Source organism: Ictalurus furcatus, chromosome 7 (assembly GCF_023375685.1).
Source record: "Ictalurus furcatus strain D&B chromosome 7, Billie_1.0, whole genome shotgun sequence".
Classification (NCBI taxonomy): Eukaryota; Metazoa; Chordata; class Actinopteri; order Siluriformes; family Ictaluridae; genus Ictalurus; species Ictalurus furcatus.
Window position 1 is genome coordinate 11,631,192 of NC_071261.1, and position 26,890 is coordinate 11,658,081.

Below are 26,890 nucleotides of genomic sequence, written 5' to 3' on the forward strand. Positions count from 1 at the left end.
TATGAGGTCCCTGCTGGGCTTTTTTTTTTTACTCTTTTATTTATCCCTGCCGTTTCACTGCCTCCTCCACTGATTTACTGCTGCTCTTTGTTAGCAGGAACTCTGGCAGGAGGTCCTGAACCTCCCCCCCCCGCAATCCCATCAGCAAACACACAGGGACTCTAATCTCCTCTTTGAGGCCCTCTCCATTCACTCAGCGCCTTAGGGCAGGCCGTGTTGGGGTAAGAAAGTCACACATCTTCCAGCGCCGGATCTCAAATCCGCACGCCACAACTTACAAGCGAGTAGTTCTGGAGGAGGTCACCGTTCAGCTGGGGAAAGTCACTCAGTCATTCAGGCGGGGCGGCGAAAAGCAGTCAAGCTTCACCGGGTGTTTAAGTAGGCCATAAATATAAATCAGGCATTACGTGAGCCTCTAAAGGCTGTTCGGAGGTCAGCGGATTTGATTCCACAGCTCCAGGCTCAAGGGGTGCATCTTGAGCCTTGAGGATTTGGTGGCCAGTGAGAAGAGATCCATAGTAGAACACAGAATTATATCCCGGCCTCTCAGAAATAAAAAGGTACCAAACTGTACTTGTCCTTGTCACTCAAGTGGAAGCACAGAGGGTGCGTCTTTTGTACCTTTAAGACTACAAAAAAAATCTTTTAACCAAAAGTTATCATTTACCTATAACCATGAATATAGCGCTCTACCAGAGGATGTACCCTTGATGGAACTGCTTTATTTGGTGCATTTATTTGTGAGCCGTTTAAAAAAAAAAACTTTATCACATTTACGCCCACTCTGTACAGTCCCCTCTTAAGTGGGCAGCAGATTTTCAACCTTTAGCATTTTTTTTCTGATAATGCTGCCGGTTTCTCATAATCACCTCTATGCAACATGCACAGCGCAAGCTAACGGAGACTTTCCAAGCCCTTTCCAAGTGCGATGCATTAGGAGCTATAGGAAGGGAAGCAGAGGCATGACGAAAGACACGAGGACGGTGCCTGCGCTGAGTAGGTGGAAATCAGTGAGACCGAACTTACTTTCAACATTCCTAGACAGAGGTGCGGGTCGAAGGCTGTTATCTGGAGGCGTAGGACGCGCTGGAACAGAGCTGTGTGAATGTTCATTTAATGAATCACCCAGTCCTTATACTTACTTTTTCCCTCTCTCTCTCTCTCTCTCTGAGGCAATACTGTGTTGCAGCATATTTGCAGTGGTGTGTGCGTGTGTGTGTACGCCTGCAGTGTCTAATTGGATTCACAAGTTTTCCAGCAGACAGTTGAGAAGCACATATTGACAGCAAGGACTTGCACAGCTAGCAGATGAATCCTGGCTGTAATGCGTTCGACGAATGTTCAGCTGTACCTGTCTTTCTGTTGTCACACACACACGCACACACACACACACACACACACAATCTCTCTCTGACAGTGCCCTGCAGTCTTTAATGAGGAGTCTCGCATTGTGATTATTACAGCACATTTGGACTAGCCTTTTTCCTCTCTCTCTCTCTCTCTCCTTTTCTACTTCCTCCCTCATATTTGTTTCTCGCCTCTCTCTCTTTATTCCTCTCTCTCTCTCTCTCTACTGATGAGGCAGCGAGAATGGCGGCGGCTGCAGGCCCAGCAACCTCTGGGCAAATTGCTATGCCAGTTAAAAGAGTCCGACGCACACCCGACTCGGCTGCCAAGCTGTTCTCGCCGCGTTCGGCGTAATTGGCGAGATCAAACGCACCTTTGTGCAAGTGCGGGGAACGAGGGTCTGCTCGCTTAGGGAGATACGACTGGGGAAATCAGCCAGACGAGTCAGAGCGCCTCTGATCACGCTGACAAAAATCGCTTCCAGAGTCCACGCATATACACACACATAGCCAAGACCCATCACTTTGATTACCTATGCGAGGTCTAGATATATAAATAATGTGGCGCTTTTCCGTTCTAATTAGTCCGAAAGTTTTCATCCAAATAATTTCCGACATCTCGGGAGAGCGGTTTATATTATATAACGCGTAATCGTTTGATATGGTGTCGTTCTCCGTATTTATGGAAGGAGTCTCCAGTGTCAGCGCAGAGGAGTCGATCTGTTATCTGTTTATAGTTCATGTTAGCAGTTAATAAGAGAAAGAATACGCGGCTCGTCACGTTAGCGGGAAACAACAAAGCCATACAAGTCCCCGTGCGAGTGGTTACTATAAAAACAGTACATCTTCTGACCAATCAGAATCGAGAATTCAACAGCTCTCCTGTTTATCTTATTAACCATTTTATGGGCGTATCTATCTATTTATTTATTTATTTAAATAATAAAAAAAGGGGTTCGTTTGTACTGTGATACAATGACAGTGGATGTTGGATTAAATTGTAAAATGGTTCGTACGTCCCGGCCATGACGTGGCTTTAAAACCTAAAAGATAAGCATCAACAGGACACTAGTTGCTTTGTGGTCTAAATCGAACACACCGGCCATCGCAAATTAATCCAATCAGGTCTAATTAGTCTCGTATGAGCCGTATTTATTTACAGAATGATGCATATTTTGCAGTGAATTACTGGTAAATAGGAATAGCTGTTTCATCAGTCCACGTGTTGTCTCTCTTCACGAAATATGATCAATCACAGAGCTCTGAAATCTAGCATGCATATGAATCTCATTTGGACACATACTGTATACACACCCACACACACACCCACACACACACACTCCATAACATCCTCCTCGGTCACAGTTAACAGCAGTTCTAAGATCACAGTCCATGAGGAGATTTGTCTTAATACTGGAACGTGGAAGACGAAATACAACAGAGGTAAACAAAACGCAGGAGTCAACTGACTTTGCTTCGGTTCAAAGGGTTCTTCAAGTTCTCAACCTCCGCAGGTGATCGTTCCCCCCTCCCCTCCCCCCATTTGGGGAAAAAAAAAAATGTTTCTTCCGTGCCCTTCTTTTCTTCAATATGAAGATCAGAAGAGAAAAAAAAGGAATCGAAAATGTCCTCAGGGCTGACGGCGAACCCTTTCATTTCTATTTGAGGCTCGCATATTAATTCATGTCAAATATTATTCATTTAGCTTATAATTCTTCACTCTGTATGGCCTCCGGAAACTCGCAAACGGAAGGATTTCATTAAGAGAACACCCAGAATGCCGCCGTTAATAATGCAGGAAAGCTAAAGGCAATCCGGTAGCATGCGAACCAGATGCTTACCCCTCTACTGGTTCTTATTCATCGTCAGCCACGTTACATTGATCCCCCCGCCCCCAACCACCCCGTCTCCAAAGGTTCGCTGTTAGAGAAACATGCATGCATGCAAACTGAACCTGAGTAGTAAAAAAAACTAAACAAAACAGAAAACCCCACAGATTTGAGCTGCGTAATAATCGTTCAGTGCAAAAAAAAATGAAGATGAGGGAAAAAAAAAAAAGAACTGAATACAATCCGAGTCATTTATACACACTGCCTATAGACCAGGAGTAGTTTCCTTGTAGGGAAGCCCAAAGGTTCTCCAAAGTTCCTCAGGTCTGATGGAGTTCGATGATATATATATATATTTCCAAAATACTGCATGAAGAAGGTTCTCCAAGCCTCCGGTGGTGTTCTTAATGATGAAATGTTCCTCGGGGGGTGCGGTCTGGTTTCCGATTCGGACTCGCTTCAGACTCGGATGGGGAGAGTTTGGCTCATTTGTCTCATGTCCTGCACGCCGCCTAAACTCTTCCTCTGGTGGCCAGGCAGGGTCCCGCCAATACGGTACAGATCCCTGAGGAGGAGAAACGAAAGAGAAGAGACGGAGTGAGACATCAAGGAAAGATATAAAAACCCCTCAGTAACACTCGATACAAAGAACAAAACAAGGTTTTTTTTCTTTAGGAAGGCACCGAAGATCATCTTTTTCCTTGTACAGGGTGTGTTAATTGTTGTATTCTCGATCCTGATTGGTCAGGAAGTAACAGCAGCTCGCATAGGAGGTGTGTATTTAGCATTTCTGGAAGGAGTCTCCAGTGTTCGTGCTTTGTAACAGTAAAGCTGTAATAATTTGACGTTTTTCCACCACATGAAAGTCTTCGGGACAGAGGAATTGACATTTTCCAGTTTCTCCGTAACATGACAAGCTGTGTTTCATTTTGTCATGCAATTGTATATAACTACTAACCTTCGAGAACCCTGAGCTAATAAAAAGTATGACATGTCATTCTTTAACTGAGAAAAATTGTTCATCCCTGTGGCATGAGAGGAATGAAACTCTTTGTTCCTATAGGAAAATAATCAACATTGAGGTGGTAACAAAAATCTAAAATTGTTGTCTTAAGAATCGAAATCATATCGTAGCAGATTCAGTAGTATCGTCAAATATCGAAAAATTGTCTTAAGAATCAAAATCGTATCGTTGAAGACTCTAGTAGACTAAAATATTGAAAAGCGTTGTCTTAATCGTATCGTAGCAGATTCAGTGGCACTGTCAAATACTGAAAATTGTTGTCTTAAGTATTGAAAACATCGTCGCAGATTCAGCGGTGTCGTCAAATATCGCACCAGCCATCATTGATTATTTTCTGAAGACAGCACACCATGAAGTCCTCTATTCCTTACTTCTTGTCACACACTACCCGGTCAATGTCAGCGCTGAGCTGAGAAAGTTCCAGCACTCAAATCATATCTGCTCAGTCGTGGCCGCTTTCTATTGATGATGGGAATAAGAGAGAGGCTGAGAAAGTGACAGAATGATAATATATAGGAATGGAAAAGTAGGCGGGGGGAGATCCACAGTGTGATGCAATAACCGGGTTTCTAGTACATCACTCTATCTGCTTAAATCCAATTATTCGGCTTGGGGAAACGGCCACGGTGCGTTTTTGTTTTTTTACAACGCCGCCTTTAATTATTGCCTTTAACAAAAGTAGCTTCATCAGCTGTATAACTCGAACACCATAACTCTTTGAGTTCTCCTTGGTATAATATACTGACACTTCCTCGTTGAAAATACCTGCATGGCGTCGCGCCTCTAGAGATTAAAAAGCTTCGCCGATGTTACGGTCACGCCAATAAAACTACTCGAGAGGGAGAAGATCAATTCAGCATAAGTCACTGTCCAATGGCTTTGCCATTTAGGAACCATATAAAACAGCTAACCCAAAGAAATGACAAGAGCAGCGAAAGCTATTTCAATCAATTTACAACAATACACACACACTTTGCACACACACACACACACACACACACATACACACACACACACACTTTGCACACATATGCAGCTGTGGACTCTGGAAATTGGATCACGGCGTGTCAACAGCAGAGACGGGCCGCCGCTCTCGCATACAGATGCGACCATAAATGGATCATCGGCATGCAGCTCCATGCGAGAGTGTCGCCCTTTGTGCCCACGCACACACTCGCACACTCCTACACACTCCGCGCTCTCCATGCTACGCTCGGCTCAGCTCGCTCGCCGCATTAAAAAGCTCATTAGCGGGCCAATTAAAGCTGCTGCTCTCTCTTAGTTTCTCCTCCGTCTCCCTTATTAGGCTCGCTGCATCTGCCGTGCCTGAGGTCTTCACCGCCACTGCTTAAGGAACAGTGTGTGAAAAGGAAGGCAAAAAATAAAAAAATAAAAATTAAATGGCGGCGTGTACAGTACATCCAGCTGTTTTTGCGAGACTTTATTCTAAATAAAAAGAACATAAAAAAAAGCCCAAATAATGCTCTTTGAAAAACACACACACAAACACACAATTAAATGAATATATATATGTATATATTTAAAGAAAATAAAGTAATTAAAAAATGTAAATAAATAAGAAAAAAAATACTCATTTATTTATATATTATTAAATTATTTTATGCTGCATTATTTTTCATTCTAATCATTCCACACATGTTGTTTTATAGCGAAGTCTTACAATGATAAACACAATACAACTACACGACTAATATATTTATACAATAAAATTCAAACCATACAAATAAAATAAGAAATTGAAATAAATAAAATCAAATATTAATTGAGTTATATTTAATTTGCCTGTTTTTTTTAAGATGCTATTTTGGCATGGACAAAATTATAATAGTTCCAATTAAATGAAAAGAGAAAAAAAGGCTCAATTATGAAAAAAATAAAAACAGTTTTAAATATATAATAAAACTACGGATAAGGATATAAAGTTAGGGCGTACCATATTTTATTTATTTGTTTGATTTTTTACAGTGACGTGGCGTTTTGCCGCTGTCTTCTTGCTTGTTGTCATTGTTTAGCAGAAACGACGACTGTGCATTAATTAGGAGGAATATTCGGATGGCGTGCCTAATATCTGGAATGTAGTTATATACCGGAAAAGTTTTGCGTATGCATGGATTGCGTAATTCTTGTTAATTCACGAAATCATTTTTCACTCCTTCAAATAAAACCACAACAATGCGACGCGACGTGACACGTGACGGATGAATTAATAAACGAACGTGTGCTCTTTTCGAATGTGCTGAAAGGGTGAGCAGAATGACAAGTCACTAATTATTTTTTAATTACTGCAGTGAAATATTACGATAGGTGCTTCGTTACTCTTTTCTCAAGCTACGCCTGGATAAATGCATGCTTGGGGGGGGGGGGGGGTAATCCGACCACTCTGACGTCAGTCGGACGCACTGGTTAGTAAGTACACCCCTAAGACTTTTGACCTTCAGAGACAAATTAAACACAGAACAATGTTACATAAAGCCCTAAGTGTAAAGCGTTATGACTAATCAGCTTTGTGAGTACAGACACTGAAATTATTCACACACACACTTACCCTGAGTGTGCGGAGGTTAGTGTTTTGAGGCTGGCAGCATTGCGCAGCAGCTTGTCCAGCGTGCTAACGATGTGGGCGAAGCGAGGCCGCGCGTTGCGCTCCTTCAGCCAGCACTCGAGCATCAGTTGATGAAGAACGGCCGGGCAGTCCATGGGTGGAGGAAGCCTGTAGTCCTGCTCCACCGCGTTCATCACCTATGACAAGCCGACGTGGACGAGAAGACGGTCACACTGGATGTCAAGTGCAACACTTTGTTGTCAGTGTAGAATTTTAAATAACCAACCAAGTCACATCCTCTTGCGGAATATTAGCAATAACGCCTGCAACACTTCAAGCTATCTGAATCAACTAGGCGCTACATTGCTTAATTTTCAAAATATAAACGATATACGTTTTCTTTATACGCTGTGTGTCAAGTCAATAAGTCATCATCCTGCTTTTGGTTCACATCCCAGAAGAGTCGATTTCCTGATTCACTGATTCAGTGAAAACTTAAAGAGTCGATTCCAAAGCTTTGGAGTCGATTTCTAACATCAAAAATGATTTGAATGTTTCATTTTGAGAAAGAGATGGACATTTGAGTTTTACTGGTTGGAATTGAATGGATCAGGGCTTGAAATGCAAGTGAGACCCTCTCTCAGTGATTCGGACCGTTGGTTCACTGGTAACGCTGACATATATTTGCAAAAGGTTGTGCGGAATCAGAATCAAATATGTACCGAATACTGGGAATTTAACAATTTTTTTAAATGACAACCCGCCATTATCAAAAAAAAGAAAGGTTGATTATGTTTCTATTTTTTTCAGGTTAAAGAGTTTGTGAACCTCACAGCAGATGATGGTAAGTGCAAGATCATTCGTCATATTGTTTCAAATCCTTCTGAAGGGTTAAAACAGTTGAGCTAAAGATGCCAACGTTGCTAATAATGAGCGATGGCTAGTCGAGGCCAGTTAGCGTTATGTAAATGAGACTTTGCTGATGGCTTCCCGGGAGATTCTGCTCCACTGGTTAGCCACGTTAGCGCTTTTAGGCGATGTGATAAAGAGACAGCGCGTGCAGGTTTAATCCTCGCTTGGCAGGGCCTGCAGAGCGACGCTCAAGTCTACATACACACTCCATCTGTGAGACTGATAAGGCTGGAGAGAGTGTGTGTGTGTGTATGTGTGCTGCAGTTTTTCTCGCTCACATCCTGGTTGCTCATGTCCCAGTAGGGCCGCTCTCCGAACGACATCACCTCCCACATGACGATGCCGTAGCTCCACACGTCGCTGGCTGTGGTGAACTTGCGGAAGGCGATGGCCTCGGGGGCTGTCCAGCGGATCGGGATTTTTCCACCCTGTGTGTGGGGAGAGAGAAACGCGCCCACGAGCCACATGAGCCGTTTGACGCCAGATTCAAACCCACCAGATGCCTAATTAGAGTAGAGCCTGAATACTTTCTCGCAGGCTTCCCTCCTCGCATCGCAGTGTGTTCGCTGATTTGGCAGAAATCTGACTGTGGCACGAGCAGCATGGACAAAGACGCTAATCGGTACACATGAAAATGTCCTGCTAGCTCTGAAATACTGCATCAAGCCTGTGTGTTATGGTCTGTCACCTGTGAAGGAGGCGTGGCCTATGTGTCAGTCAGTGCCATAAATCTGTCAGTCCTAATGATGGAGGCGTGGTCTATGTGTCTGTTAGTCACAGTGAAGGAGGTGTGGCCGGTATGTCTGTCAGTCCTAATGATGGAGGCGTGGTCTATGTGTCTGTTAGTCACAGTGAAGGAGGTGTGGCCGGTATGTCTGTCAGTGATGGAGGCATTGCCAATGTGTCTGTTAGTCATCGTGAAGGAGGTGTGGTCGGTACGTCTGTCAGTCATAATGAAGAAGGTGTGGCTCTTGCAACTATTAGTCTTAGAGAAGAGGCATGGTCTAGGTGCCTAAGTTCTGAGAATGGAGGTGTGGCCAATGTACCTGTCAGTCCTAATAATGGAGGTGTGGCCTATGTGTCTGTCAGTCACAGTGAAGGAGGTGTGGCCTATACAGTATCTCACAAAAGTGAGTACACCCCTCACATTTTTGTAAATATTTGATTATATCTTTTCATGTGACAACACTGAAGAAATGACACTTTGCTACAGTGTAAAGTAGTGAGTGTACAGCTTGTGTAACAGTGTAAATTTGCTGTCCCCTCAAAATAACTCAACACACAGCCATTAATGTCTAAACCACTGGCAACAAAAGTGAGTACACCCCTAAGTGAAAATGTCCAAATTGGGCCCAATTAGCCATTTTCCCTCCCCGGTGTCATGTGACTTGTTAGTGTTACAAAGTCTCAGGTGTGAATGGAGAGCAGGTATGTTAAATTTGGTGTCATCGCTCTTACACTCCCTCATACTGGTCACTGGAAGTTCAACATGGCACCTCATGGCAAAGAACTCTCTGAGGATGTGAAAAAAGAATTATTGCTCTACATAAAGATGGCCTAGGCTATAAGAAGATTGCCAAGACCCTGACACTAAGCTGCAGCACGGTGGCCAAGACCATACAGCGGTTTAACAGGACAGGCTCCACTCATAACAGGCCTCGCCATGGTCGACCAAAGAAGTTGAGTGCACGTGCTCAGCGTCATATCCAGAGGTTGTCTTTGGGAAATAGACGTATGAGTGCTGCCAGCATTGCTGCAGAGGTTGAAGGGGTGGGGGGTCAGCCTGTCAGTCCTCAGACCATACGCTGCACACTGCTTCTAAATGGTCTGCATGGCTGTCGTCCCAGAAGGAAGCCTCTTCTAAAGATGATGCACAAGAAAGCCCGCAAACAGTTTGCTGAAGACAAGCAGACTAAGGACATGGATTACTGGAACCATGTCCTGTGGTCTGATGAGACCAAGATAAACTTATTTGGTTCAGATGGTGTCAAGCGCGTGGCGGCAACCAGGTGAGGAGTACAAAGACAAGTGTGTCTTGCCTACAGTCAAGCATGGTGGTGGGAGTGTCATGGTCTGGGGCTGCATGAGTGCTGCCGGCACTGGGGAGCTACAGTTCATTGAGGGAACCATGAATGCCAACATGTACTGTGACATACTGAAGCAGAGCATGATCCCCTCCCTTCGGAGACTGGGCCGCAGGGCAGTATTCCAGCATGATAACGACCCCAAACACACCTCCAAGACGACCACTGCCTTGCTAAAGAAGCTAAGGCTGAAGGTGATGGACTAAACCCTATTGAGCATCTGTGGGGCATCCTCAAACGGAAGGTGGAGAAGCACATGGTCTCTAACATCCACCAGCTCCATGATGTTGTCATGGAGGAGTAGAAGAGGACTCCAGTGGCAACCTGTGAAGCTCTGGTGAACTCCATGCCCAAGAGGATTAAGGCAGTTTTGGAAAATAATGGTGGCCACACAAAATATTGACACTTTGGGCCCAATTTGGATATTTTCACTTAGGGGTGTACTCACTTTTGTTGCCAGCGGTTTAGACATTAATGGCTGTGTGTTGAGTTATTTTGAGGGGACAGCAAATTTACACTGTCACACAAGCTGTACACTCACTACTTTACACTGTAGCAAAGTGTCATTTCTTCAGTGTTGTCACATGAAAAGATATAATCAAATATTTACAAAAATGTGAGGGGTGCACTCACTTTTGTGAGATACTGTATGTCTGTTTTTCACACATCGGGCTGTAAATAGTAGATATTAATAATAGTAAATATTTTCACCATAGCTAGCCAAGCAATAAAGCTTTAATGATAACTGACCTTTTTTTCTTTTCTACAAATAATCACAAACAAACTCACCAGGGAGCTGGTATAGGTCGGGTCGGACGAGTTCTCATCCAGAAAGCGCGAGAGGCCGAAGTCGGAAACTTTGCACACCAGGTTGCTGTTAACGAGGACGTTGCGTGCTGCCAAGTCGCGGTGGACGTAGTTCATGTCGGAGAGGTACTTCATTCCGGCCGCGATGCCTCGCAGCATGCCGACGAGCTGCGTCACCGTGAACCCACCGTCGTTCAGCTGGAACGGGAACCACAACGTCACGTCATGTCGTTGCGGTAAAAATACGGAATAGTTATACTGATCTAGATGTCGCCGAGTCAACAAGTCTTAAAATAAAATTCTAGACTTTTCTCTCACGTTTCCATTGGAGAGCTACGTCACCAAACGCCGTGCTCTGCTGTAAAATGATACTTTGGAATGTACGCTTATCATTCCCGGTCTCTGCGATGTTTTTACAGACGCGTGACACCACATCGCTCCCGGGATAATCGGATGAATCAGCAGCGCGGTTCTGCTCGACTGCTCTCACGGGATTGTGTGATCCGTTTCCGGATAACTCGAGCGACACGGTTAGCATAACGCAGCTGTCGTTTGTGAAAAGTTTTGATCTCGGGTAAAATGGCAGCCGACAGCGCGAGCGAACGAGAAACCTTCACGACCCTGGTTCTCAGTCGAGAGAATCCGCGGGAGTCGCTCTAAGCCTCAAAGCGGAACCATCGTTAGATCATTAACGGCTTGCACGTGCTCCTGTTCAGTCACGCGGTTGTTGTTTTTTTCTGCCATGTTGCTGATGATTCATGAAGTTTGTGTCGGTGGGCAGATGAAGACGTTTGTGTGTGTGTGTGCGTGTGTGTGTGTGTGTGTGGTGTCCTGAGGTAAGGATGGTACACTCAGTGCTGTTAGGAGATGACTTGAGAGACAGCCAGTCCCTTGTCCAAGTTTGACTCATGTGCAGGATGGTCAGCGAGTGAAGTCTTTTCTAGAAGCTCATTTATCCGCTGCAGTTTAGCACAGAGGTGATCTGGGGTCCCTGCTGTCATGAGAGAACCCTGAGGTGGAACCGAGTTGTAAGGTGAATTAAGGTTATTTCTGGAGAAGTCTCTCATGCTCCAGGCTTTAGCAAGTTCTTCTGTCAACAGGCAAAAAAATTTTTTTTTTAAAAATCACAGACACAGAGACCCCTGACTGCTCATCTCTGCTTCATCAATTTATAGACGCAAAGTTCTGATAGGAACGATGGTCCACGAACTCAAATCGCATTAGGTTCCTGAAAAGGTTCCTGCAGTTCTGTTTTTTTTTTTTGTTGTTTTTTTACCAATAACCCCTGAACTCACCCTGAGGAAGGAGTCCAAAGCTCCGTTCTCCATGAACTCGGTTACTATCAGCACCGGGCAGCTCCGGGTCAACACCCCCTCCAGGTGGATGACGTTGGGGTGGTCGAACTGGCCCATGATGCTCGCCTCTGCCAGGAAGTCGCGTCTCTGATGCTCCGTGTAGCCTGCTTTCAGAGTCTTGATTGCCACGGCCACTTCCTTCCTGCCGGGCTGCTTTAACCTCCCGCGACAAACCTCTCCAAACTCCCCTGGAGGAAAGGAGAGACAGAGGAGTGGTCAAAAAAAAAAGAGAGAGAAGAAGACAAGAATACTGAGAATGCTGAGGGAGGAACACTTGTCATAAAGGATTTTCAGATGTTGAGATGAAAAAGGACACACGGATTGGTCATGTTTAAGTACGTGGAACAGAGAGAGAGAGAAAGAGAGAGAGAAAGTACTCCTTCATTAATTTTTTTGAAAAGAAAATGGGGGTTGAAAAATAGGAAATTCAGATGTTTGAGGAGGAAGTGGGGTATGAACTGACTATTTTCTCTCTGTCCGTTGTGAAAACGCCTTTGTTTACCTGCTCCGATGACTTCCTCAATCTTCACGCAGGAGATGTCGATCTCGCGGGCGAACTCGTGCACCGCCTCGTTTGGGTCTTCGTAAGTGAAAGGGTCGATGTAGACTTTCACACCTGGGGACACTGTGAGATGTAAAAAAAAGGGGAGGGATCAATAACGCTGGATTTCCTACAGATGTGTTTGTTTATATTCATTTGAAATATTTCGTCTGAGAACAGCTGCTTGTAGCGACTGTATTTCACACATCCTGTGGATGGCTTTACTCACCGTACTGCTGCAGCTTCTCTGTGTACTCCAGCTCAGAGCCTGTGCGCTGCCTCCTGAAACCAGACCAAAGGCGTTCACAGTGTGATCACGTACAGCATTTGCTCCTAATGAGTGCCGTGTGGAACTGTTCGGCATTGATTTCACACCGCTGCACGGCGGTTCTGAAAACAATGAGCGTGGCGGCTGGAGATCGCCTAGTTCTCTACCGCAAACTTAATTGCGCCATTATGCGGTTGAAGTCAGTTGCGCACCACAGACCTGCACTGATGCCCCCGCGTAGCTGGTCGGACTCTCCGTGAACAGGTACTGTATATGCGGATTCTGTTGGCGTCCGTGCTTGGCCTGGAAAAGCTCGAGTCGTCTCATTAGACCTATTTTGTATTGCTAACTTTGCACTAGGAAGGCAAGCGGATGAAAAGGAATGGACGGTCCCACTCCCCTCCCCCCCCACCCTCCGGTATTGTTGCCCTAACAATAAAAGCCGCCTCTAATTAGCATCTCATCTCCGATGGAAATGGGCGGCGGAGAAGAATGACGTCTCGCACAGCAGGCCACAGCGACACACACGCATTAGGAGTACGTGAATGAGAAAAAAGGAGGGGGGGGAAACGAAACAAAACAAGGAGCCGGAATAACGGGGGACAATTTGGGAAGAATTGCCAAAACACAGACTGCGCAAAGTGTAAACTCTGAAAACTCGGCATTCTTTGCCCTTCTGTGCTAGCATCAGCTGACGATCGACAGCACTTCTGCAAAATGGACATCTTTTTTTTTTTTGCAGATGCTTGTAAAAGAATGTCGGGGAAAAAAACCCAGACAATTCTAAATATATTGCTTATTGTGTGACTGTCTGAGACGCAGTCTGCATTTATTTCGCTCGTTAGCGTTATGGAAAAAAAAAGCCAGGATAAGGGATTTGACTGGTCTCTCTCTCTCTCTCTCTCTCTCTGTCTCTCGCTCTCTCTCACCTGAGGCAGAGAACAGCGATGACCACTGTGGCCACGATGACGACGAAGCCGGCCAAGGCCGAACCGATGATGAGGGGTAGCTGGTCCTGCACGGAGCGCTCCGGATCGTCTGCAAGAGGCGAAAGGGAGAGGGAAATGCAATTCAGACATCAGCAGCATTGCCAAAAAAATGCAGAACGAGAAAAGAGACGCCAAAAGTCATTGGCTGAATGTGCACTAACAGCTGTTTCCCGCAGTGACGCGCTGAAAAGAAAATCGCTGGCCAAAAGCCGAAACCAAAATTCTTCTTTCAATTCAACATTTTCATACTATGCATTATAATATATATATATATATATATATATATATATATATAAAATTATAAATATATGTAGCAGTTACACAATTTCAATTTTTTCAGTAGTAGTAAATGTTTCTGAAATGCTCAGATTATATTACTCATGCTTTATTGATCATAAATTACAGGTTTGAGGTGAGGTGTGACATTTATATCATACATATACACATACATATGTGTGTGTATGTATATATATATATATATATATATATATATATATATATATATATATATATATATAAAACCCGTGCTACGGGGGTTTCCTCCGGGTACTCTGGTTTCCTCCCCCAGTCCAAAGACATGCATGGTAGGCTGAGTGGCATGTCTAAAGTGTCCGTAGAGTATGAGTATGTGATTGTGCCCTGCGATGGATTTCCACCCTGTCCAGGGTGTACCCCGCCTTGTGCCCAATGGATATGGGATAGGGAATCCCTTGGATAGGCTCCAGGTTTCCTGAAGGAAGGATAAGCGGTATAGAAGATGGATGGATGGAGATATATATATATATATATATATATATATATATATATATATATATATATATATATATATATATATAAAAGTGATTACATTTCCAAATGTTTAATGTTTATAATCGTGTAGTAATTATATTATACAAAGAAATATATTGTTTTGTTTTGGTTTTTTTTAAACTGAAGCTGTGCGTCTCTGAGGCACCTTAAACCCTGAAGTCTGAGGGTTAAAGTCGTTAAAGCGTGATCTAGTTATCCATGACATCTAGGGTCAGTTTGTCGGACGGCGAGTGGACGATTAACGCCGACATGCCAGATAAATATGCAAATGAGCAGGCTGTGAGGTGTAAAAGCATACTGGTTGTCAAGTGTGCCGTACGCTTGCTCGAAACGGTTCTTGATTTTGGAATGTAAGGACGTACCATGTAGGCTGGTGCTGTAGTCCACCGGGTGACTGTAGCTGCCATAGCCGGCCACGGTGCGAGCTCGGACCTGCACCGTGTACACCGTGCCCGTTTTCAGCCCCTCCACCCTCGCCGAGCTGGTCTGAGCCGTAACCGTGTGAGAGAAAGACTCACCCTGTCACACACACACACACACACACGCTAGCTAAAGTATCTACACAACACACAATGGATCATTGATCTGCACTTTTGCATTTCCACTGCACCAACAGGATCGGCGGGTTGCCAAGTCCCACTAAAGCAGTCCAGTGTCTGACAGCCTCAAACTCCAAAATCATGACTGCCAACAGCAGAAATATTTTAATATGTACAAACGACCATCATTATGCTAATGAACTAATATGTTCTCATCTTATTTACATATAGTATCATGAATAAAGAACGCATATGAGAATAATGGACAAACTCTGATTTATATGGTAAAAGTAGGTTGTTATTTTATTTTAGATGCGTTCACCGTAGCTGCAGTTTTACCGAATCGATTCACAAAGCGCGAATGTGTGCCGGAAAACCGCGGAAAACATGGCGACCTTGACGGTGAAAAACCCCACGAAATCTAGTGTTTAAATAATATTTAGAATATTGCTATGTTAGTAAACTTGAGCGTTATAGTGTTATATTAATCCATCTATCCAACAAAAAACAACAACAAAAAAAACAACAAATCAGACTGAATGGGAATGTGGGCATGGCCTGATATTCTAACGCGCGCTTGCTCGACGCCGCTCTATCCGACACTCGAAGGAAGCATACAGTACACCGTTCGAGTTTTGATCGAGCTGTGTCTGTGAAATGTCGGCCTAGTGATTGGCGGACGCAAGATTAGCCCCACCCACTTTGCGAGTAAATTATTCACGGCTCGTGCTGTACCTGCAAGAATGCCGGTAACCTAATTAGAAAGGAAGCAATCGTCCGTTTCTGCTCCCTTGGACTTTAAATAGAGGAAAAAATGTTTTGAGATTAAAGGGGAACGCAGCACGTCTGTCACAGTTCTGATGAAAACGAACGAGGAGAGAAAGAAGAAAAAAACGCTGTCAAAAATGAATAGGAAAAAAAAAACATTATCCTGCACTTTGGGTGTTAACTGTTTGGCTGGAAGCACAGGCCATCTGTTCGCCCCATTTTTAATTTTTTTTAATTAACTTTATTTATACCCAAGGGGGCAATCGGGTTTTCACACATCACAGCTTGGAAGGAAACCGGTGGCCGGAGCACAAACTCAGCCATTGTATAGACGTTTGGAGATGTTCAGCAGTGCCTTAATAATAAGAAGAATAAGAAGAAGAATAGCGATGACATTTTAATGGTCTCTGAGGTTTTAACAGAATTCTCATAAACTCACACACTAAATTACAACGTGCTATGTGTAGAACATGTTATAATATCTATAGTAACAGCTCGTTTGCAGGGCCGACGCTCGTGATCGATCGTCTTCTAACCTTAAGGGACTATAAAAGCACGTCATTATAACGTATCGTTGTTATTTAGGTTTTTTTTTTAGAAGGAGTCTCCAGTGTCAGATTCACAGCAAGGAATTTTCTCCAGTTATGTGGGGAAAAAAAGACGTGTTACAATTTAATGCTAATAAAAAATGTAAAAAAAAATTTAAATGATGTGAAGGATTAAATTTCATATTAATTAAAAAAAAAAAATTGTAACAAGGGGGTCGGTGCTGCTTTTTCTTACCTGCTCGTGGTATTTGATCTCGTAATCTAAGATGACACCGTTGGGTCGCTCTGGAGGCAGCCAGGAGAGGCTGAGGGTGCTCGCTGTGGAACGCATGAGGTGCACAGTGGGTATAGCCGAAGGTGCTACAGAGTCGAGAGAGAGAGAGAGAGAGAGAGAGAGAGAGAGAGATAACAAAACACAATAATCAGCATTTCAGGACCCAAAGTGGCTGCCTTTGTTATAGCAATTAAAATGATGCAAAGTTTATTGCTGTGTGTTTTAGTTAAATGCTGTTATGGGAATAGTGTGAAGAGGTGCGACGAGATGATGTCATCAAAAAAAGTGCAGCCAAAAAAACCCCCCAAAAAACACAGTCCCACACAGAAAATGTACGCTAGGTTCTTATGGAGACGAGCCAACCCTCACCCGCCTGATTGGTGGTTATATTGACGGTGGCGTAGCGCGGCGTGACGGGGCTCTTGGGTGAGACGCCGTTGACGGCCTGGATCTCGAAGCTGTAGTGCGTGTGAGCTTGCAGGTTCCTGACGGCCGCGTGTCTCTCGGCGAGGCCCAGGCGCCGCGGCGCGACCTCTACATTGTCGTCGCAGCGCACGCAGGCACCGTGCTCGCACTTCTTGCACACCACGTTGTACACAAGGTCGGCTCGGCCACCAGAGTCGCGTGGCTCCGCCCACTCCAGAGACACCGACGTCTCGTTTATGCTGGAGATCACGCTGAGAGGGGCTGAAGGGACAGCTGAAGACAAAGATGGAGGGGAAACGCTCAAACATGACAGTTCCTGCTATCGCATACATTAGAGCAGCATAACCCTCTAAGGGTTTTTTTGGTCATTATTTATAAATGATATTCTATTAAAACAGTGCTGCCTGATCACACGCGAAATTAACTGTGATCGTCAGGAGCACGCTGTCAGCCTTTTAGAGGAAAATGCTCACGGTGGTAGTTCAGGGAATGAAAAAAATAAATAAAAAGTACATATGATCCTCTTTTTTGGCGATCTCTAACGATTGGATACAAATTCGGAAATCGCGCAAGTTTACACACTATAACAAAATCGCAAGCCATTTCCGACATAGTTTTTTATTTATTTATTTTTTAATTTGTTTGTTTATTCCGGGTATCTTCCAGTCACATCATGTCCTGACGTGTTTTATTCCTCTTATACCACAGCCATCAATTAAATGAAAGTACATGACACTTTTTATCCCTTCGTAGTTACATTTAACGTTAAAGAACGTCCACGAAAGTTGTTCCTTGACCAGCCTCTCTTTTTCTCTGACGGAGATAGAGCCCTGACACTGGAGACTCCTTCCATAAACATGACATCATGGTGTTCTTAAAAAACTTTTACTATTATCGACAATTATGCAGTAGTTTTTTTTGTTAAATAATGTCACTTTTTTAATCTCTCTCTCTCTCTCTCTCCATATATATATATATATATAAAATTAATCTTATTTTTCCAATACGTGAAATATCTCCTCCTCAAAACCTGCGTATTGATTTTGTTAATTAGGGTTTTAGCCTTAAGCCAATTTCTAGTAATTACCCTTTCATCAGCTGTGAGAAGTGTTTTAACTCAGTTTCCTTCCTCCTTCGGGGCGAGACAAGCCCTGAAATATTGCCTGGCTACGACGTGCTCCTGTGAGTGTGAATTAAACAAACGGCTTGGCAACTCCAGAATATATGCTCGTGATTTACATCTAGAACGCCATGGTGTCTCAAAAAAAACCCCCCCCCAAAAAAACCCGTAGATGTTTGCTTTTAATTTCAGGACTAATAAAGAATCTAATCTATTTTTTTTCTTCCCCATTTGGATTCCTTTGACTTTTGGGAGAATTGAGCATGCCGCTTCCATTTTCACAATTCTTTCCCCTTCACTTTGTTATGCTTCAACTGAAACATCTGTCAAATAAATAAATGCAAATTTATTCCACTGTGATAAATGTATTTAAACGAATCCCAATTCATTTTCCAATTATTCAAAGTGAACGCCGGTTACAAAATCACGACTCGAAAGGGTAAAAATTATGCCCCATCCATAAACGACAAAGTTAAACGATTAATTATTGGCACCCTTCGTTAAAAGTGTTGTATATTCAAAGTATAAAATAAAATGAACAACACACGTGGTAAGTGATATTAAGCATATCGAATGAGCTTAAACATATGCAAGTGGTCACTTTTTCAAATGTATATAAAAAAATTCAAATGTGAAATACTGGTTTCAAAAGTACTGGCACCCCACAAATAACATTTGGTCACAATAGATACGCTCTCAACTGTAGATGCCGTGTTTTATGAGACAGGGGGGAAAAATCACTTGTGAAATACTGGTTTCAAAAGTATTGGCACCCCACAAATTACATTTCTGTTTTATGAGACAGAAAAAAAAAACGAAAAAAAAAAAAAAAAAAAAGATTTTCCAGTGGAATCCTTTCAAACAGCCACAAAAAATCTCTAAACCTGCGAGTGGGTCGGGAAAATGATTTCGTATAATGTTTCTTTCTGAAAGGTGCCAATAATTTTGGTGTCGATTCCATCTGTAATGTCTGAGATCCCTGGATTCAATCCTTCTGGTTTGTTGTTTTGGATAACGCCAGACTATTGCAGTATTGAACAGCATGATGCTGCACAGTGTAATAGTGTATAATGCGGCATTACATTAGGTTACAGTAGAGCAGGAGTGTGCAAACCTTCCAGCATTATTGAAACAGCTTGTGAGCTACCTTACAAGTATAATTAGGTTGGGCCCACTACTAAGAAGGTAAAAAAATCTGTTTCTATTTTGAACTTCTGCAGTTAAAAAAAAAACAAAAACACCCATCATACCCTTATCACCCTCCTCATTCTCTCCTCTCACTATTCTTCAGGCACTAAAGAAAGAAAAAGAATGCATTCATTACAGCGTTTCTAATGTAAAAATGCATCACGATATTGGTGTATCAGTACAACTCTTCTAACTCTTCAGCACTGAGGGCTCTATTAAGCGAGTCATCTAAATGAATAGGCAACAGATGGTTATTGCAAAGTGATTATATCTGTTGTTGCTAATCATTTAATTATGAGTTATTACAGGTTACCTGTGGCCCTTGACTACATTTCTTTTATCTCCATCTGTGCTCCGGTTTCAGAAAGTCTGAACACTATGTAAAACATTTAAAAAAAAAAAATGTAACATCATTTCATAACACGGTTTCAAAAGTGAAAATAGATGACAACACCTATTACAATGATTTACACCCATTACAACACCTATTACAATGATTTACACCCATTACAACACCTATTACAATCATTTATACCCATTACAACACCTATTACAATCATTTACACCTATTACAACACCTGTTACAATCATTTACAACCATTACAACACCTATTACAATCATTTACACCTATTACAACACCTGTTACAATCATTTACACCCATTACAACACCTATTACAATCATTTACACCCATTACAACACCTATTACAATCATTTACACCCATTACAACACCTATTACAATCATTTACACCTATTACAACACCTATTACAATCATTTACACCTATTACAACACCTGTTACAATCATTTACACCCATTACAACACCTATTACAATCATTTACACCCATTACAACACCTATTACAATCATTTACACCTATTACAACACCTATTACAATCATTTACACCTATTACAACACCTATTACAATCATTTACACCCATTACAACACCTATTACGATCATTTACACCCATTACAACACCTATTACAATGATTTACACCCATTACAACACCTACTACAATCATTTACGCCTATTACAACACCTACTAAAACACCTACTACAATCATTTACACCCATTACAACACCTATTACAATCATTTACATGTATTACAACAAATATTACAACACCTACTACAATAATTTAAGCCCATTACAACACCTATTACAACACCTATTACAATCATTTACACCCATTACAACACCTACTACAATCATTTACATCCATTGCAACACCTATTACTACACCTATTACAATCATTTACACCCATTACAACACCTACAACAATCATTTACACCCATTACAACACCTATTACAATCATTTACACCTATTACAACACCTATTACAATCATTTACACCCATTACAACACCTATTACAATCATTTACACCTATTACAATCATTTACACCAATGACAACACCTATTACAATCATTTACACCCATTACAACACCTATTACAATCATTAACACCCATTACAACACCTATTACAATCATTAACACCCATTACAACACCTATTACAATCATTCACACCTATTACAACCCCTATTACAATCATTTACACCCATTACAACACCTATTACAATCATTTACACCCATTACAACACCTATTACAATCATTTACACCTATTACAACACCTATTACAATCATTTACATGTATTACAACAAATATTACAACACCTACTACAATAATTTAAGCCCATTACAACACCTATTACAACACCTATTACAATCATTTACACCCATTACAACACCTACTACAATCATTTACATCCATTGCAACACCTATTACTACACCTATTACAATCATTTACACCCATTACAACACCTACAACAATCATTTACACCCATTACAACACCTATTACAATCATTTACACCTATTACAACACCTATTACAATCATTTACACCCATTACAACACCTATTACAATCATTTACACCTATTACAATCATTTACACCAATGACAACACCTATTACAATCATTTACACCCATTACAACACCTATTACAATCATTAACACCCATTACAACACCTATTACAATCATTAACACCCATTACAACACCTATTACAATCATTCACACCTATTACAACCCCTATTACAATCATTTACACCCATTACAACACCTATTACAATCATTTACACCCATTACAACACCTATTACAATCATTTACACCTATTACAACACCTATTACAATCATTTACATCCATTGCAACAAATATTACAACACCTACTACAATAATTTAAGCCCATTACAACACCTATAACAACACCTATTACAATCATTTACACCCATTACAACACCTACTACAATCATTTACATCCATTGCAACACCTATTACAATCATTTACACCTATTACAACACCTATTACAATCATTTACACCCATTACAACACCTACAACAATCATTTACACCCATTACAACACCTACAACAATCATTTACACCCATTACAACACCTATTACAATCATTTACACCCATTACAACGCCTATTACAATCATTTACACCCATTACAACACCTATTACAATCATTTACACCCATTACAACACCTATTACAATCATTTACACCTATTACAACACCTACTAAAACACCTACTACAATCATTTACACCCATTACAACACCTATTACAATCATTTACACCTATTACAACACTTATTACAATCATTTACACCTATTACAACACCTATTACAATCATTTACGCCCATTACAACACCTATTACAATTATTTTAAACCATTACAACATCTATTACAATCATTTACACCCATTACAATGCCTACTACAATCATTTACACCTGTTACAACAACTGCTACACCTATGACCACAACCACACTACAACCTAGTACACCTATAAAAACACCTATTTCAATCTACTACATGTATTACCTTACCCACTGCAAAAGAATACAACTATAACAACACTTTTCTCGACCTTTTACAATCTATTCTACCTATTACAACACCCACATTCTACCTATTACAACACCCACATTCTACCTATTACAACACCCAACTACATGGTTCTACATGGACCTTGGTCTGGACTCTAACTTGTATGCAAGCAGAGATTCCGGCGTGTGAATGCTCACGCTGCACAACTCCACCAGATCAAATCTAATCCCTCAAAGGGTCAGATAAAAGCAGGCGTTTATTCCGAGTCACTTCGATCGAATCAGCTAATCGCTTGCACATATTCATTCCAAAAGCGTCGCTCTCTCGAAGGAGCCCTCGTCTGACAGGATGGATTTCAGAACCGATGGATCTCACCCGCAGAGTTAGAATGCAAAGTAATTAAAAGCAGAGGCTGCAGTTAGACACAAACCAAACGAGCCTCTGGGAAAAAAAATTCTAATCTGACTTCTTTTTTTTTTCTCTTTGTTCCTGACTGATATTAAGTGCACACTCCTCTGTGAAATCCATTCATAACATGCAATCGTTTCGGCACGGTGCTGTAAATAATCGAACCGTTTGTTGCACTGGCTTTTCGTGAGTGCATGCAATATTGCTGATTCAATCCACGTGCATGTGCGCAATTAGCCTGCAGGCTAAGTGGTTCCGGGATTCGCTTTGATAATGGTGAGGAAGGTGGCCTTTATTGCTTTTTTATTCGGTGTCATCAGGCAAATTAAACATGCTCAACAAGGCAGGGAAACACAGGAGACTCACTGGTGCAGGGCGAGTCAGGAGAGTCGCCGTCGGCACGGTAGTACCCGTTCTGACACGGGCACACGCTGGATGCGCCGGACGTGGCCCGGCTGAAAGGTGGACACGGGGTGCAGAAGCCTTCGCCCTGCTTGGACTTGAAGAAGCCGGCTGTGCATGCTGAGAAGGAAAGGGAAAAGGTCACTCAAGGCAGCAACATGTTTTGTCTTTCTGGCTGCAGGCGAAACACAAAGTCAGAATTTTAGATGTAGTATGTGTGTACGTAAATTTATTTTTAAAGGATAGAATGATTAAAATAACAGATTCATTATAAAGAATGGGGAAAGAGTTACTGATAATTAGACACTGACCAAATTATTCTGGATAATGACTGGGTTGGCATTTAAAATTGATAAACAATGTTATAATTGATCGTTATTAATAATGATTTAGTGACAGTTTTTACCATTCAGTGTCCAGGAACTCTGCACTCTCATTTAACACTAGATTATTTATAAAAATTAAATTATAAAACAAAATTAATTATAAAACTACAAAATATATAAAAATACTGGATATACATATTTTAGACATCTTGGACCTGTTGTTTTGGACATATTAGACATACTAGACATACTCTGGACATACTGGACCTACTTTGGACATACTTATTAGTCTTTGGACATAATCAATATACTTTGGGTATGCTGGACACACTTTGGACAAAGAACATACTTTGGACATAATGGATATACTTTCAACACACTGGACATACTTTAGACATATTAGGCATATTAGACATACTCTGGCCATATTGGACCTATTTTGGGCATACTGAATAGTCTGGACATACTTTGGAATTAGTGAACATACCTCGGATATACTGAGGACGCTCTGGACATACTGGATAGACTCTAGATATACGGGCAATATTCTGGACATAATTTGACTAGATTCGATGTAAATATTGAGAACAGACTAGACACGTTGGACATATTTTGGACGTACTAGACATCTTGTGGCCATATTTGACACACGCTGGATATTCTTTGTGCAAATTGTACGTATAGCAAATATACTTTGGACATGTCGGACATACTTTCCAACCTCATCTACAAACCTATTTTATGCTGCGATCTTAGATGATGCTGACTAGTCCTTCTTCCTTCTTTGCAGTCACGTATCTCAGTTAGGATCATAATTTCTGTCTCAATCAATCAATTGTTACACTAAAAGAAAAATAACGGCACCCCTATAGCATCGCCTTGCAATGGAACCAGTGTTGGCTATTGGCTAAAACACAAAGGTTGCAGCAGTATGGCATTGGAAATATAGCAGGATAACTATTAGAGCCTAGAGGTCGCATTTACTATAAGATAGGGATGCGCTTCTGCAAGATTTAACAAGACGAAATGCTGAACAGCATGTGCCATTTTGCTGTAGAACGACATCAGCGCACCACACCCTCCTCCTCCATCCCATTCTGAATGGAATCGATGTGGAAATGGCTTGAAGAGCGGAGAGTCACATTGGAATGCCGGCTGCCTGCGTTATTGCTCTACCACACTGCAGCGGCTGAATTACACCTCAGCTACCGGGCCTGCTTCAGTATTCCACCCATGATATATATTAGTTCCTGACTGAAGGAGAAGAGTGTGAGGATAATAAGAAAGTGGAAAATCCAAGCGAGTGGCCCCTTAACAGGCGCGGCGCTCTGCATTCAGATAGGTACCGGGTGAAGTACGGAGGATGAGAGGAGCGAAAGAGAGAGGGGGTGGGTAGGGGGAAATAATAGCCAGAAAAAGACAGACATATGGAGAGATACAAATACAGACAGACAAACAGAGCGAGACAGACAGAGAGAGAGAGAAGGTAGAAAAAATAATAGTCAGAGAGAGAGAGCGAGAGAGACATACCACAGTCAAGGAGAAAGAGACAAAGACAGAAAGAGATAAAGTATGAAAGAGTGAGAGGCACACAGAGCGAGAGCGAGAGAGAGAGTGAAAGACATGGGCAGAAAGAGTCGTAAGAGAGAAAGTAATGAGGAGGAAGCAGGAAGCATGAAAGAGAGAGAAAGAAACAGAGAGGGGGGAGAGGTACAGGATGAGATTTGGTACAAGACAGAACTAAAGGAAGATAGAGAAGGAGAGAACAATGGGGATGAGATTTAGAAAGATGGATATGGTGAGAGAGTTAGCAGTAGAGAATGCGAGAGATTGCAGAACCGAGCGAGAGAAAGGGTGGGTGAGAGAGATGCATAAAAAATAGTGAGAGGGAAAACGAACAGGTTAGATGCAGAAAGACGAAAGCTTGAGCAAATAGAGAAAGAAATAGGGTGACGAAAATAACAGGATGGACAGACAGATACATAGAGAGAGACAGGGAGAGCGACAGCATGCCCAGGCTGACAGATAAATGCTAACAGAGCTGCCTGAGGTAAGTGGTAGCTGTGTCCAGCCAGAGAGGTGACAGAAAAACCCCCACCTCTATCCGCGCTCTCGATCTCGCTAAACAAACAACCCACCCCCCACACCATCCACTCTTCCCAGCTCTAGGCCAAGTGGTGGTCTGGTGGCGCACAACGTCCCCGCAGGGAATCATCCATCAGTCATTTAAGGCTTGCCCTTAACCTTGAGCGACCATATGGAAACGAATGAAGCCCGTCTGAACTCTGAACTCTGTGGAACTCTTCTTTATTACTCCAGTCTGTCTCAACTTTCACCCCCATACCCCTCCCTGTCTGGTCCTTGCTTTGCCTGTCTTTTATTTGTTTGTTCCTTTAAAATCCCCACTATCTCTCTCTCTCATGCTCACTCGGTCTCTCTCACTGGCTCACGGTTTGTACCCCCCCCCCCCCTTTTCGGCAGCACCATCCGTCTCCGCTCTATCGCTCTGTTAGGACCTTGTCAGATCTGTCAGGAGCGGCTCTTGCTGGAAGCTTTGTTCTCTGACGCTGCTGCAGTCCTCCACCCGTTACTGATCGGCTTTTCTCTCCCTCTGTTCCCTCTGCGCTCCAGCTCGGAGGAGACACGGGAGTGTGCGCACACCAGCTGGAGCCGATCCCTCACATTCTTCCGAACATAAAGAGCTTCTACAAATCCGCCTGTCCGGCGAATTCGTAGCGAAACGCTAATTCGAATTCGCACTGAAAGCCCCTCTCTTGAGTTCCTGTGAGCCTTGTGAGTAACAACTTTGCTGTCCAATTAGTTCTTCCGTGTTTAATCCTTTTAAAGCCATTGAGGAACCTGATAATTCACTGTATCTGAAAAGCCGAGAAAAGAGGCCACTTTCTGACCTCAAAATCATCACTAATGCTGTTAAAAGAAATAAAAACCCACCTTTACGACCTTGGCATCTATGCTTTCCAAACTGTACCATGTGCCAGAAAATTCTCAAAACAGGCTTCTAGGAATAAGTGCTTAAGGCCAAATAAACTCCACTTACCCTGGCACTGGGTGTCTTTCTTGGCTGGCTCAAAGCCTGGCATGCAGGTGCAGGATCCCACGGGAACCATCCACTCGCCGTCTCCATTGCAGTAGAGCTTGAGAGGGACGGACACTTCGACGGCGTTAGGTACACACGCGCCGGTGGCGATGACCAGCGAGGTGGCCTCTGCACCTGTCGCTGTTTCGGGGAAGACTGCAAAGCTGGCTATGGTGGTGGAGCACTTCTTGAAGAAGACACGGGCGGAGATCAGAGACATGCAAGCACCCAAGTCCTGGAAGGCCAGGTAGAAACCGGCTTTGGATAGTGGTCCGAAGCTGCGTAATTTGGTGTTGACGATCCCCGACTCTAGCAGAGAGAAGCTCTCATCAGGGGCAATGGTGTCCACCTGGAGGCAAAGGGTCAC

General features: G+C 42.6%; 1 protein-coding gene across 1 annotated transcript in view; it reads right to left on the reverse strand.

Annotated features, from left to right (window-relative positions):
* Nucleotides 1-1,445: 1,445 nt before the first annotated feature.
* Nucleotides 1,446-26,890, reverse strand: part of ephb3a (eph receptor B3a) — a 31,156-nt gene continuing 5,711 nt past the window's right edge. The window contains exons 4-16 of the mRNA XM_053628400.1: nucleotides 26,485-26,872; nucleotides 23,065-23,220; nucleotides 17,027-17,356; nucleotides 16,619-16,743; nucleotides 14,891-15,047; nucleotides 13,659-13,767; nucleotides 12,691-12,743; nucleotides 12,423-12,545; nucleotides 11,861-12,108; nucleotides 10,548-10,763; nucleotides 7,953-8,102; nucleotides 6,766-6,959; nucleotides 1,446-3,740 (exon numbers count right to left, since the gene is read on the reverse strand). Coding sequence (XP_053484375.1) covers nucleotides 3,635-3,740; nucleotides 6,766-6,959; nucleotides 7,953-8,102; nucleotides 10,548-10,763; nucleotides 11,861-12,108; nucleotides 12,423-12,545; nucleotides 12,691-12,743; nucleotides 13,659-13,767; nucleotides 14,891-15,047; nucleotides 16,619-16,743; nucleotides 17,027-17,356; nucleotides 23,065-23,220; nucleotides 26,485-26,872 — 2,355 coding nt within the window. The 3' untranslated portion in view covers nucleotides 1,446-3,634. The remainder of the gene's footprint in view (nucleotides 3,741-6,765; nucleotides 6,960-7,952; nucleotides 8,103-10,547; nucleotides 10,764-11,860; nucleotides 12,109-12,422; nucleotides 12,546-12,690; nucleotides 12,744-13,658; nucleotides 13,768-14,890; nucleotides 15,048-16,618; nucleotides 16,744-17,026; nucleotides 17,357-23,064; nucleotides 23,221-26,484; nucleotides 26,873-26,890) is intronic.